Source organism: Gadus chalcogrammus, chromosome 20 (assembly GCF_026213295.1).
Source record: "Gadus chalcogrammus isolate NIFS_2021 chromosome 20, NIFS_Gcha_1.0, whole genome shotgun sequence".
Classification (NCBI taxonomy): domain Eukaryota; kingdom Metazoa; phylum Chordata; class Actinopteri; order Gadiformes; family Gadidae; genus Gadus; species Gadus chalcogrammus.
The window spans coordinates 22,481,430-22,495,239 of NC_079431.1; the positions used below are offsets into that span (position 1 = coordinate 22,481,430).

At 45.5% G+C, this 13,810-nt stretch overlaps 1 protein-coding gene across 2 annotated transcripts in view; it reads left to right on the plus strand.

Annotated features, from left to right (window-relative positions):
* The window catches only part of LOC130373879 (hyccin 2), an 89,572-nt gene that overhangs the window by 37,625 nt on the left and 38,137 nt on the right, over positions 1-13,810 (plus strand). For both annotated transcript variants that reach the window (XM_056580526.1, XM_056580527.1), the window contains exons 3-4: positions 217-318; positions 11,014-11,193. In XM_056580526.1, the coding sequence (XP_056436501.1) occupies positions 217-318; positions 11,014-11,193 (282 nt within the window). The remainder of the gene's footprint in view (positions 1-216; positions 319-11,013; positions 11,194-13,810) is intronic.

The following is a 13,810-nucleotide window of genomic DNA, read 5'->3' on the forward strand; positions in this document are numbered from 1 at the left end:
ATCTTTCCTAATGTGTGACTCAACATTGCAATTGTCCACAATGTATATTATCACATCACAACGCACTCCTACTCTTTCCCCTTGAGTGGGGGACTCTTCTGTCTACAGTGACTGGACTGGAATGTAGTGTGTGGAAGGCTGAGGAGGCCTCTGGGACCCACAACCTTCCAGCTGTGTGTTGACTGCAGTGTCGTGATGCTGTTGTCATCCTTTCAGACCTTACCAGAAACCCGCATCCCCAGCTACGCAGGCAGCCTGCACCTGAAGAAGACCCTGGTGCCAGCGCTGTACCGGGTCATCCAAGACCCCAACAATGAGGTGGCACACACAAGCACACATTCATCAACATTCGAACACACTGTGGCAACCCGACACGTTGAGCGCACCAACTCCTCCCAAACAGGACACCATTTCGTTGGTGAAAGCCAAAAAAAGGCAGGTTTATTACAGAACATAAAGTCTCTCCAAACACAAATAACTTAAACCTCGGGAGGAATCAGCGGTCCCCCTTCTTCGTGGGTGGAAACCCGTCACCCACGAGGACCGGTCTCTCCTTGCAGGAGCTCCCGGGCTGGGAGAGCCCCGAATGAGTGGAGAAGCAGGCTATTTAAGCCCTGCTTCTCCACTTGTTCCTCAGGTGCTCTCAATATCCTTAATTGGCCTGGGCCGGGTTGCCACAACACACAAACACATTCATACCCATGCACATGCACACACACATCCACATGCACTGTTGGCTTAGGAAAGAGGTTTGTGATTGAGGGGATATCCCGGTCCAGGCCATCCAAGTCCTCTCCGGTGTTTCCATCAACAGTGATTGGCTGATGCTAACCCTATCCTATGCATGGGTTGAGCCAACACGGGAGGGACTCTTGAGTCCGTCATCATTGGTTATGTGGCCGTGTCCACATGTGGGACATGTGTGTCTTTGTGTATGTGTGAGTCACTAAACAATGAAGGATGCTTGTAGGCCCTGACTTTATCTGCGAGTCGTGTGACGCCGGTCTGCGTGTCATGTGACGTCGACCTGCGAGTCATGTGACGCTGGGCTGGGGTAAGGGTCAAAGCAAGTTAACGTAACTGCACACAATATGGGGTCAGAACAGTCTCATTAATAATGAATGCACAGAGAAGGATTCACAAATGTATTTTGTGATTTATATTTATATTACTCTCTTCTCACAAATACATTTCAATGCACACATAAATGGATATCGGTATGTATAAATGTAAAATAAATCCATAAACAAAAATAAGTTTCACAAACACATTTCTGATCCACACACAAATGTACCTTGTTTTAAATAAATGTAATATAAATCCATAAATATATTAATTAAAAAAATATTTGCAATTTTCATCACAATGTATTTGTATGTTGTTACATTTATATACAAACTGTTAAACTTGTATTTACAAGACGTTTTTCATTTGTGAACTTATTTGCATTTGTGTGTGAACTGGTCTGTATTTATGTGTGGATTTTTGAGACTCCTGACGTCGCTAGATTCACAAATGCATTTCTTTCAACAACGAACTCTCTGTAGCCAATCAGATGCCTCCCTCGTTATCACATGACTGCAGTGACTGGGTTTTTACATCGGTGCCGCTTACTACTTTAACGGCACCGATAATCCCAAAACCCAGTCGAAACTAGATGGAAAAAGTGTTTAGCTAAACGTGACGCAGCTTTTACATCTTCACCACCTAGAGATTGTTATGTACGATCATTCAAAAAAACCATGTTCTTTCCCATAGAGTAGACATTTGACAGAGGGAACCGGGAGGCTCAGAGGCTGGACTCAGAGGTCGGAACTGCAGTCATGTGATTGGCTGAAAACGAGGGAGGCATCTTATTGGCTACAGAGTTCCTTGTTGAAAAAAAATGCATTTGTGAATCTAGCGACGTCAGGAGAGTCTCAAAAATCCACACATAAATACAGACCAGTGCACACACAAATGCAAATAAGTTCACAAATGAAAAACGTCTTGTAAATACAAGTTTGACATTTTGTATATAAATGTAACAACATCCAAATACATTGTGATGAAAATTGCAAATCATTTTTTAATTAATATATTTATGGATTTATATTACATTTATTTAAAACAAGGTACATTTGTGTGTGGATCAGAAATGTTTATGGATTTATTTTACATTTATACATACCGATATCCATTTATGTGTGCATTGAAATGTATTTGTGAGAAGAGAGTAATTTATATATAAATCACAAAATACATTTGTGAATCCTTCTCTGTGCATTCATTATTAATGAGACTGTTCTGACCCCATACACAATGAGGTCGGTTTTGTGTATCGCCAAACGTTAAAAACATGCAGACAGACTTTCCATCCAGACGGGGGAGGGGAGGGCAGCATCATGTTGCCTGCATCTCGCCCGCTGTCTGCCTATTTCCCCGGCAAACATGTTTCCATGCTCTCCAGTGACTGGATTATTTTAGTCCAAGGGAAAAATAAATAAAAGGTCACAGCGTCTGCGCCGCCAGCCTTTAGGCGCCCAATGAAACGCCACTTCAATTGCTGTCTTGTGTGTGTGTCTTGTCCTCTCCCCAAGCTAAATGAGAGTGTGTGCTGTTAATCATCGCCGGGTCAACAGTGTTGTGGGCGGCAGTAGCTCAGGAGGTAGAGCGTGTTAGGACCACTTGGCTCGAGTAGAGCTGACATAACAAAGGGAGGCCACGCTGATTATAAAGATGGAACAATTATTTATTTAAAGTGCTAAATGCAAAACCTTATCAGTAAGGGGAAGCCAAACCAAAAGTGTAGTGCATATCAGTAGATGTAATATAAAGCAAAGTGAGGTAAAGATGAGGAGCGAAGCTGCTGCCAGCCCTTCCCCATCTGGCCATAGCAGTAGTGAGAGAGTCCGAGCCGACGGGAAAGGCGTCTTTTATCTCCAGCTCAATCAGCCCAGTCATTAGCCTGGCACGGCCCATAGAGACAGCTCCCCCTAGTGGCGATAGAAGAAACACAGACACGGAACACGGATACTCATGACACGCCAAGCAAGGCAGGTAGAGAGGCACATCCAGCACGGCAAAGCTGGGCGTGACATCACTCCCCCCTAAAATACAGAGGCCCATATTAAGGGACTCTGTATCTACCCAACGATCCCAAATCACCAAAACACAATGAGTGAATTCTAACGAAATAATAAATTCACACTGGAAGACTCATACACTCTATTGTGCACATGCACCCATTTAACCGTGCGGTCACAACTGTTACAACCCATCACCAACACCGGCCATTCTCACCACCCGATCGTCACCCCATCATACCACCAAGCAGATCCTGCGGAAGCTACTTAAGGGGGACAGACAAGACAAAGAAACGGATGGAACAATAATGCATTGACTCATCTGGTGCCCGACAAACCCAGAAATTAAAGACTTCAACTCAACACTTTGCCCCTTGTCCAAATTTCTGTCCAATTGTTCATTGGCTGTCCAACTTAGCCAATGTCTCTGTTGTTTAACCGAGCCCGTAGGACCGCATCATCTGGACCTCGCACCCCATCCTCAGCTGCCACCTGCGAAACATCAGGCACGCCCACCCCAAAAGCGCGCGCCACAGGACTAGCCGCAGTTATCTCACCCACCACCTGCAATGGCGAGGAATAATACGGTTCTAGTAGGTTGACATGACAGTGTTGTTTTTTCTTCCTGCGCTCAGGAGTAGACACCACATAGTTACTCTCCGAGATTTTACGCATGACAGTGAAAGGACCAGAGTATTTCGCCCCAAATGGCGAACCCAGATTGGGCAGCAGTGCAAGCACTTGTTCACCAGGGCTGAACACTCTATATGATCGTAGCCACCGCCTTACGATCATACAATCGTTTCATTTTTGTTTGAGCCACACACACATGTTCAGTAGCCAATTTCCCAGCCAACAACAATCTCCGGCGAAATCCATATACATAGTCAGCCAAATTCCCAATTCCAAATTCACATTTGGTTTACCTGCCAGTTGACAAGCATGACAAGCTTTAACGTACCCCGCTACATCTCTTTTAATACGTGGCCAATATAAATGCTGTAACACACGATTGTAGGTCTTTCTCACCCCAAAATGTCCAGACGCGTCCCCGTGCGCAGTTTTCAACACTACATCACGGTACTCTACAGGCATCACCACCTGCAACACCTGATCTGCCACACCCGTGTCTCCATGAGGTGACCACCTACGCACCAATAATCCCTTCTGGATCGAATACCCATGCTTGGCTTGATCAGTACCAGAGACAAATGCAAAATACTTCTCAAGACTTGAATCATTCTTCTGTGCTCCAATTATCTCACTGGAAGACAGTGGTGCTGGTAACTCTGGGACAAACACTTTACCTGCACCAGTCTTGGACACATCAGACGACTTCTCTGTCTGCGCACGAGCCATCGCTCGCGTCACAGCGCAGGCAGTGAACACCTCTGGGAAATCCAGAAGACATTTGTCCGGCTTTGCTGATGCTGTAGTTACTGATTTTACCACCGGAAAAGGACATGACTCCTCAGGCCATACGCAATCCCCCCCCAAATTATTTCCAATAATCAGGTCAATATCATCTACAGGCAGTCGGACGTACAGCGATAATCACTTTGCCATTCACAAATCCAGAATGTAACTTAATTTTGTGCAATGGCACTGGAAACGGATGAAAGCCAATTCCCCGAATCAAAACACAGCTCCCAGTGTCTGATAAAGAGGAGTAAGGCAAAGACGATTGACATATAAAACTCTCAGATGATCCTGTGTCACGCAGTATTTTTACTGGCACTATACGATCATCTCCCATCATTGACACAAACCCCTCTGTAATGAAAGGAGCATAGTTAGACATGGTTGTTCCTTTAGGTTTATCATCCATCCTCTTTACATCCTGTACTTTAGACTGCTCGTGAACAGTATTCATAGCCTTCAACTGAACCACATTTGCCTTTCGTTCATTTCCCAAATGCGCAGCATGAATCAAAGCCACACAGCCGACGTCCTTGACTTCCCTATTAATTTCTGTAAGCCTACTCTTTCTGCGAGCAAGCAAAGCTGGACAATCCATTTTCCAATGGCCCAATTGCCAACAATAATTACAGTTATTGTCTTCTTCACTTTTGCTATCGGTTCTGCTATGAGGCACAGAATCCAACCTTCCAGGAGGACCCACATTTCCATGAACCACTTGTGCATCAAGGTCGCGGTGATCTCTGCTGTGGTCGCGGTCATCTCTCCGATTGTCATACCGTTGCGAGTAGTCTCGTACATAGGCCAATTGATTCTTATGAGTCAACACATAGCCATCAGCGAGGACAGCAGCCTTGGCTGCTGTCTTCACTTTATGCTCGTTAAGATATGTAACAATGCGTTCTGGCACTATGTTTTTGAACTGTTCCAACATCACTAAATTACGCAAGCCATCGAATTCAACAACACCCTCTGCAGTGAGCCAGCGATTGAAAAAATGTGCGAGCTCCCTGGCTACCTCCGAATGAGTTTGCCTTTCGAATTTTCTTAAATTGCGAAAACGTTGTCTGTATGCTTCTGGAACAAGTTCATAAAACTTCAGCACAGACTCTTTTACTTTCTCATAACTTCTCCTTTCTTCAAAAGACAAAGCCACAAACGCTTCTTGTGCGCGGCCAATTAGAACAGTCTGTAACAGCAGAGTTTTATTCTCGCTACTCCAATTTTGATTTGCAGCAACATTTTCAAATAATGAAAAGGATCAGGATCACGCTCATTGAACTTTGGAAGGAACTTAATCATACTTCCCAAGCCTGAATGCTGGCCGGCACTGCCTCTACCCTCAGCTTCCAACTTAAGCCTGGTGCGCTCAAGCTCTCGAGCTTGTTCTTGTTCATGCTCGGTATGCTTAAAGGGGTAGTTCGGAATTTTGGACATAGGGCCTGATTCCGAAGTGAGCATTGGTATTCTATATAACTGGAGAAAGTTTTAGACAGGTTAGTTTTATTTCTAACATTATTCTATCAACACAGACAATTAAATCTATAGTCTGGCGTTATAATTGATTTACCTCGGGTGTACTGTGGAGTGGGTAAGACTTTTTAATAGCAGGCTAGCATTGCCCGTTGACTTGCGCTAGCCTAGCACGAGCGAACTCTGCAACTAGAAGGACTGAATGAAATGTGTTAAACTGTCTCCAGTGATATAGAATACCAATGGTCACTTCGGAATCAGGCCCTATGTCGAAAATTCCGAACTACCCCTTTAAGCCGTTCCATCTCAAGCAATCGATCTTTCTCTCTTTCGAAAGCCTTGATTCTCCTCCGCTCTAACTCTTGCACCACCACCCATTTCTTATGTTCCCTCTCTTGTTCGATATCTAATCTCCTTTGATCTAACTGCATTTGCAAAAGTTATTTTTGCTCATCAAACGTTAGTTGACTCATGTTGGACAATGGTTGGTCAGGCACCGTCAATGGCGTTGGCTCTACAGGTGTATCCCCAGACAATACCTTTTTCTCCTTTAAACGCTCCCGAATGAAATCCACTAACTGATCTTTATTAGACCTCTTTGGAATGGTCACCTCAATCAAATAATAATCTGCTATACAAAACAACTGCTCTTTTGTCAACGCTACCAATAAACTCTCTGATGGAGCAACCAAAAAGTCATCATATCCACTGATGATCAATGTACACGATCCAAAAGCAGAACTAACCATCGGTCTTCCAGTACTTATCCAATAATCCACCCACAAAGCCCACACGAAAGAAAAGATATAGGCCTAATGCAAAGTGAAATCAAATTCACGCAGAAGAACAGACCAATCAGAGCCCTCCCCCTAAACATTTACCAGCCATTATGTTACGACCCGGCTAGTTTTAAGAGCCGCAACACGTGATTGGGATGTTAAATGAAAAGGATGGGAAACCATGGACAGATTCAGGTCAAATTCGGGGATTTAATCAAGTGAGAAGAGTGCACATGCACACAGAATTACAACAAAAGAAAACTACACAGGGTTAACAAAAGGCACTGGCTGAAACCACTCAATTCACAGCCAGGCAATACAACGACATCAAAACTCCCATTTCCTAAGCCACCACAAATGGTAGGCAGCAACAAAGAGGCGGACTGATCACTGGTTCACAGCCGCCCCGAACTGTGGACACACACGCTATTTATGCAGCTGGCTTGATTGAAGACTCGTGCTTGGTAGCTTCGATGGGATCCAGGAAGTAGGGAGGGGACCAATCATCGGAAAGGAAAACCCCCAGCTGGATTTGCATACAGAATCATGGAACTTCAAATGCACATTAGACGGCAGCCGTAACACTCCCCCCCTTAAATTACAAGCCCTTGCGGCTTGGCGTTAAGGTTTCATGCATAAACATAGCTAACACACATCTCTAGCGCCTAGACAAAACATCAGCGACCCCATTTTCAGATCCCTTTTTATGTTGGATGTCGAGGTTGAAGTCTTGTACCGGCCAATCAGCACCTCCAGATCACTTTGCTGTCCAGCAGTTAAATGCTGAAAACAGCTTGACAGGTTTGCAAGCATCTCCGAATTTGGAAGTCGGACCGGCTGATGTGTAGGAACGCGCAACGGTGGGTCATCTCCGTAGAGAGCACCCACAGGTTCTGTCACAATGAGAGCAGCAACTTTAATATCCGACGGTTCAGCTACTAAGGCAGGAGCAGGAGGCTCCCCCTGAACAGGCAATAAGAAACTCTCAGCCCCTTTCTCCTCTTTGTCACCTGAGAGAACTGACATGAATAAACTGTCAGACAACGAAACTTCACGATCATCTGGGCTAATCTCATGGGAGCGAGCACGAGTTACAGCGCAGGCTGGAAATACATTCGGAGGTGTCTGATCTGATGATTGGTTCCCATCACGCTGGGGTTGATCTAGAACTTCTAGCGTGGGAGTTACCTTACCTCCTGCGATATCGTTCCCCATCAGGAGTACGATACCGGGGATTGGCAGTTCAGTACAAACTGCTACTGGGAAGAATCCAGTAACGAGAGTGGACTGAATATGGATGCGGTGCACTGGCCGTGGTACGCAACACATTTCAACCCCTCTAAGAACTGATTGGTAATGGCAAGCAGAGTTATCAGAAAAAGGAAGCGCTGATGCCAGAATAACAGATTGAGCGCAAGCAGTATCTCGCAAGATCCGTATGGAGTGTCTATCAGCTGCCTCACCAGACAGTGACACAAATGCATCAAATACGAATGGCTTAAAACAGTCATCAATTTTCTGATCAGATGAGTTAGTGTTCACCCCATGATCTGCTTTAATCAGTCCTACCCCTTTTGCTTGAAAGGAGCGTGAGGGCTGTTCTCTACGTTCTAGTGTCGAGCAATTTGCAATGACATGGCCAACTTGGTGGCAGTAATAACATTCCCTTTCCTCTTGCGACCCTTACAAGCCAATGCGGTCGGTTCTCCACAGCGGTGCCCTGGCCCAGAAACAGTGTCAAGGCAGCCTATAAACCCAGCGCGGAAGCGCTCTAGAATGGGGATGACAATGGCTCCAAATGACTGGTCGCTCCACTACGAAAAAAGCATTCACCCTTCCAAAAAAACAACAATATGTGGCTAAATGAAAGCTCCCCAATTTTCCTCAAAACCAAGCTTAACCAAAGGATAATCAGCGCTGATCTCCCCAAATCAAACAATCGGCGTTCAGAAGCCGGTAGACCCAAACTACGCCTACCACGACTTGATTCACAAAAAGTAATCGCCGATCACGTGACTACACCGCACTCGGCTGTTGAGTGGGAATTAGAGTAAACCTACCAAATTAACACCAAATTCAGGGTTACAATACGGCTGGACGAGCCCCCATTATGTCAGGACCACTTGGCTCGAGTAGAGCTGACATAACAAAGGGAGGCCACGCTGATTATAATGATGGAACAATTATTTATTTAAAGTGCTAAATGCAAAACCTTATCAGTAAGTGGAAGCCAAACCAAAAGTGTAGTGCATATCAGTAGATGTAATATAAAGCAAAGTGAGGTAAAGATGAGGAGCTGCAGCCAGCCCTTCCCCGTCAGGCCATAGCAGTAGTGAGAGAGTCCGAGCCGACGGGAAAGGCGTCTTTTATCTCCAGCTCAATCAGCCCAGTCATTAGCCTTGCACGGCCCATAGAGACAGCTCCCCCTAGTGGCGATAGAAGGAACACGGAACATGGATAATCATGACACGCCAAGCAAGGCAGGTAGAGAGGCACATATAGCACGGCAAAGCTGGGCGTGACAAGCGGGTTGGCTGGTAACCTGAAGGTTGTTGGTTCGATCCCCGGCTCCTCCTAGCAGAGTGTCGAGGTGTCCTTGAGCAAGGCACCTAACCCTGACTGTTGGCTCCTGACGAGCTGGCTGTCGCCTTGCATGGTTGACTCCGCCGTTTGTGTGTGAATGTGTGCGTGAATGGTGAATGTGAGGCAATATTGTAAAGCGCTTTGGGTGGCCAATGGATAGAAAAGAGCCATATAAATGCAGTCCATTTACATTTATTTATTTGTGTGGGCCGACCCAGTACTGCCTGTTCACCCCCTCAGTCAGACCCCCACCATAATGCTAACTGCTCTCTTGCTCTCTCACTCCATTGCTGTCTGTCTTTCGGTCCCGCTCAATGGCTCTCCTCTGCGTCTCCCCATCTGTTATCTCGCTCTCTTTCCACCCACTCTCCCTCTTCTCCACTTCTTTCACTCTCTCTCTGACTCCACCTCACTCTCTATCTCTCCCTCCACTCTCCCCCCAATGTGTCTCTATTTATCTTCCTCTCTGATGTACACATAAGTATGGCCTGACCGATATTGATTTTTGAGTGCCGATGCCAATTATTTTCAGAGAAAAATTACGATTACGATTTAATCGGCCGATTAAAAAAAATAAATAAAAAAAAAAAGCATATAAAACGTCGTTTTTGATGCCTTAAATATACTTTAAACACTTTTGACGAATATGTGAATTGAATGCAGAACCTTTGAGTGTTTTAGAATACATTGACAGTCAAAAATGAGTGTAATGTAAAATAAATAACTAACTCCCAATGTGCTGCGCTCGTGAGCAGTGACTAACACGTGCGTGCTGAGCAGTATGGTCTCACCGTTAGAGTCTACAGTATAACAAATTAACATGGCCTGGGACCTAAAGAAAAACAGGCACAACATGCTCAAACAACGCATCTTGTGTACATTGGTGAGGTGAGCGCGCAGCTGCCTGAGCGAGCGTGCTTTCATGTTGTACGGTAAAATTCAATCTCCTCTTTTTTACTCCAGCTAAAGTTGTTAGTTAGCAAGGCGAGTAGGAGCGCAATCTGCAGGATACTAAGCGCAATAACATTAAAAAAAAAAAAAAAAAAAAAAAAAAAATCGGTTGTAATCTGCGTCTTTTTTGGCCTACACATAAGTCATTAGCAGACGGCCCACCTACCACACACACACACACACACACACACACACACACACACACACACACACACACACACACACACACACGTCCACCGTGACGCCGGTCTGTGAACCCACACCAGCATCTGTGTTATGAAGTCAACACAAGTCCAAGCACATTACTGCTGGTCAACTGGAAACTTGAAGTGATGGAGAGTCACTGACTGCTGAACGGCTAAACTCACTGCTGGAGACGGGGAGGGAGTCGGGGAGGGAGGGAGATGGGGAGGGAGACTGGGTGGGAAGGAGTCGGGAGGGAGGGAGACTGGGAGGGAGGGAGTCGGGGAAGGAGGATGTCTGGGACGGGGACCACACTGGTGGTCTGTACACAATCACAAACTAACTCCTGTGTAAACAATGTGCAGTGGCCTGAGCTCAGTGTAATTCTCCTTCTCATTCATTGCAAACATATTCATTACTATTGCCTCCAGTGACTGACCACACACACCTTTTACTATGACTTTGGCCTTGCCCTCATTAAACCTCCATGAGCCTCTATATATTGTAATTTCCACACACAGCGTTGACGTTCTTCAATGTACAATCCCCCCCCCCCCCAGTTGCTGGAGCCCGTGTGCCATCAGCTGTTTGAGCTATACCGGAGCACCGAGGACCGCCTTCGCCGCTTCACCCTGCAGTTCCTGCCCGAGCTGGTCTGGGTGTACCTGCGCGTCACGGCCAGCAGGGACCGCCAGAGCAACGGCTGCATCGAGGCCCTCCTGCTGGGAATGTACAACCTGGTGGGTGCCCCCCCTGGGACCTGGGTCAGAACTCATTGAAAAGGCCTTTGTTTAGGAGAAAAGCTGGTCCTCTAAAGGAAGGGGGCTGAAGGCCTTTGTTAAAGGTCCCATGGCATGACATTTTCATTTTGAGGTTTTCTAACATTAATGAGTTCCCCTAGCCTGCCTATGGTCCCCAAGTAGATAGAAATGGTGTTAGGTGCAAAACGAGCACTAGGTATCCTGCTCTGCCTTTGAAAAAACAAAGCTCAGACGCGCCGATTTGGAATTTTCCCCGTATGCCGTCATACAGGGACATGTTACCTCCCCTTCTCTGCTTTGCCCGCCCAGAGAATTTTGCCCGACAATGAGCTATGACTGTTATACACTTCTGCTGTTGGTGTTATGGCGCACAACACGTCGGGTTCTCTGACGTCTCTGGTATTTCAACGACTCGTAGTGGGGGTTCCAATAAGGGGGAGGGGGCTGAGGGTGATGATGGCACTTCGTCATCATCAATAATCCAAGCAGTAAAAAGGCTCCTGGGTAGCAATACAGGTAAGGCTGAACGATTAATCAAATTCAAACCGAAATCGCGAAAGGCTGCGATACTGACGCTTACCGTTACTGAAAGATTTATATTTATTTTTCTTTTACAATTCAATAGTTAAATAAAGATGTTATATCAATTCATCTCAACCCATCGGCCTGGCCTAAAGGAAGGAGCAGTTTATATGTTGACTAATTCCAATGTTGTGTTGGTCATACTAAAGAATGATTTATTGCTTCTTTAGTGAAAATATAGATCATAAGTGTTACGGTATCCAACAAACATAAAATCAGCAGCCTTTGGACAACTCAACATAAAGACAGACGACATGGTTTTTGGGGAAAACATTGCTTAATGGTTGACAGTGATCGTAAGGTTTCGCACAAGTGAAACCAGTACCAGCAACCAAAAAAAAAAACCGTCGGCAGAAAAGGCCTAGGGTATTACCACATAACAGAAGGGAAAATGCAAAGGAAAAACCTCCCTTTAACTGCCTGGGATGTTCAGCTTATCTAGCTTCCTTGCCCGACAGCGGACAAAATACAACTATATAGCTACGCTTGCTCTTGCCTTAACATGCAGAAAGTAACAACCAAGAACAACAAATATGATATTTTAAACAGAATTTACAAAAGGTACAAGTGTGCCAGCGTCTGCTCAGTTGAGAGAGAGAGAGAGTGAGCCGCCATCTTCCACTTGGCTTTATATGCGTGGGGGCGGCGCCAACAATCAGGGCGAGCCAAACAGCAACCTGCAGCCACAATGCTCCGCCTCCAGGAGGTGATTGAAATAATTGAGTGCAGGAGGCAAAAGCAAGACATTAGTGCAAAACAAACAAAAACGGCACAAGACCCAGCACTACCACGTAACACCCCCAACCTTAAAGAAATAATTGGAGGGTTGCCTTAGGCAAAATTTAAACCAGCGACCAAACATATTTCCCAATGTATACAGGAATGCGTAAACATTTAAATATACTCCTCAACTTCAGCTGACTACTCTGCCGCAGTTCAACTGGAAAGGAAAATAATTTAGAAAAGAAAACAATAAACCCACAATTAATTTACATAATTTTCTACCTGCTACAACATTTTCGCGTCCGCGAATGTGCCTTACATTAATATTGAGGGCTTGCAAGGAAACGTCTTAGCTCACGACGTGTTGTGGGGGCAGGAAAATTGAGAATGGCCTCAACTTTGGAGTGCAGAGGGCGCACTTCCCCGCCACCAACCACTTTTCCCAAGTACACAACCTTAGCTTGCCCGAATTCACTCTTCGCTAAGTTTACGGTCAGGTTTGCGGCGGACAACCGCTCGAATACCGATTGGAGTTGTTTCACGTGAGAACACCAGGTGGTGCTGTAGACCACCAAATCATCGAGGTACGCCTCACAATTAGAACTGCCTGCAAGAACCTGATTAACTAAGCGTTGGAATAGTAGCTGGGGCATTCCGCATACCAAATGGCATGACCGTGTATTGTAGAAGGCCATCAGGTGTAACGAAGGCAGATATCTCCTTAGCACGTTCGGTCAGCGGAATTTGCCAGTAGCCTTTGAGGAGGTCAATCTTGCTAACGTAAACAGCCGAACCAAGGCGATCTATGCAATCGTCCATGCGTGGTAGTGGAAAACTATCCGGCTTGGTTACAGTGTTAACCTTCCTAAAATCCGTGCAAAATCTAGCAGTGCCATCTGATTTTTGGCACGAGGAGGCATGGGGAACTCCATGGGCTGAAACTTGGTTCTGCAATGCCATTGTCTACCATAAACTTGACTTATTTTTGAAGCTTGGGGCGTTTAAGTGGGTTGGCATAATAAGCGTGTTGTTTAATTGGCCTACTATCCCCAACATCAACATCATGAGTAATAGCTGAGGTACGACCTGGAACATCAGTAAACAAATTCAGCTTAGAAGAAAAAGAACGGCTAAATCTTCATGCTTTGAATAAGATAATGGTGAAAAAAAAAATCAGATCAGAGAGGATTTCTGAATTTTTCAATCTGCCCTCAACCACCTTAGCAGCCGGGTAATGAACACCCACCTCACCAAGCAGCAATGCGACAGGTCTATCGGTGGAGAACGAAAT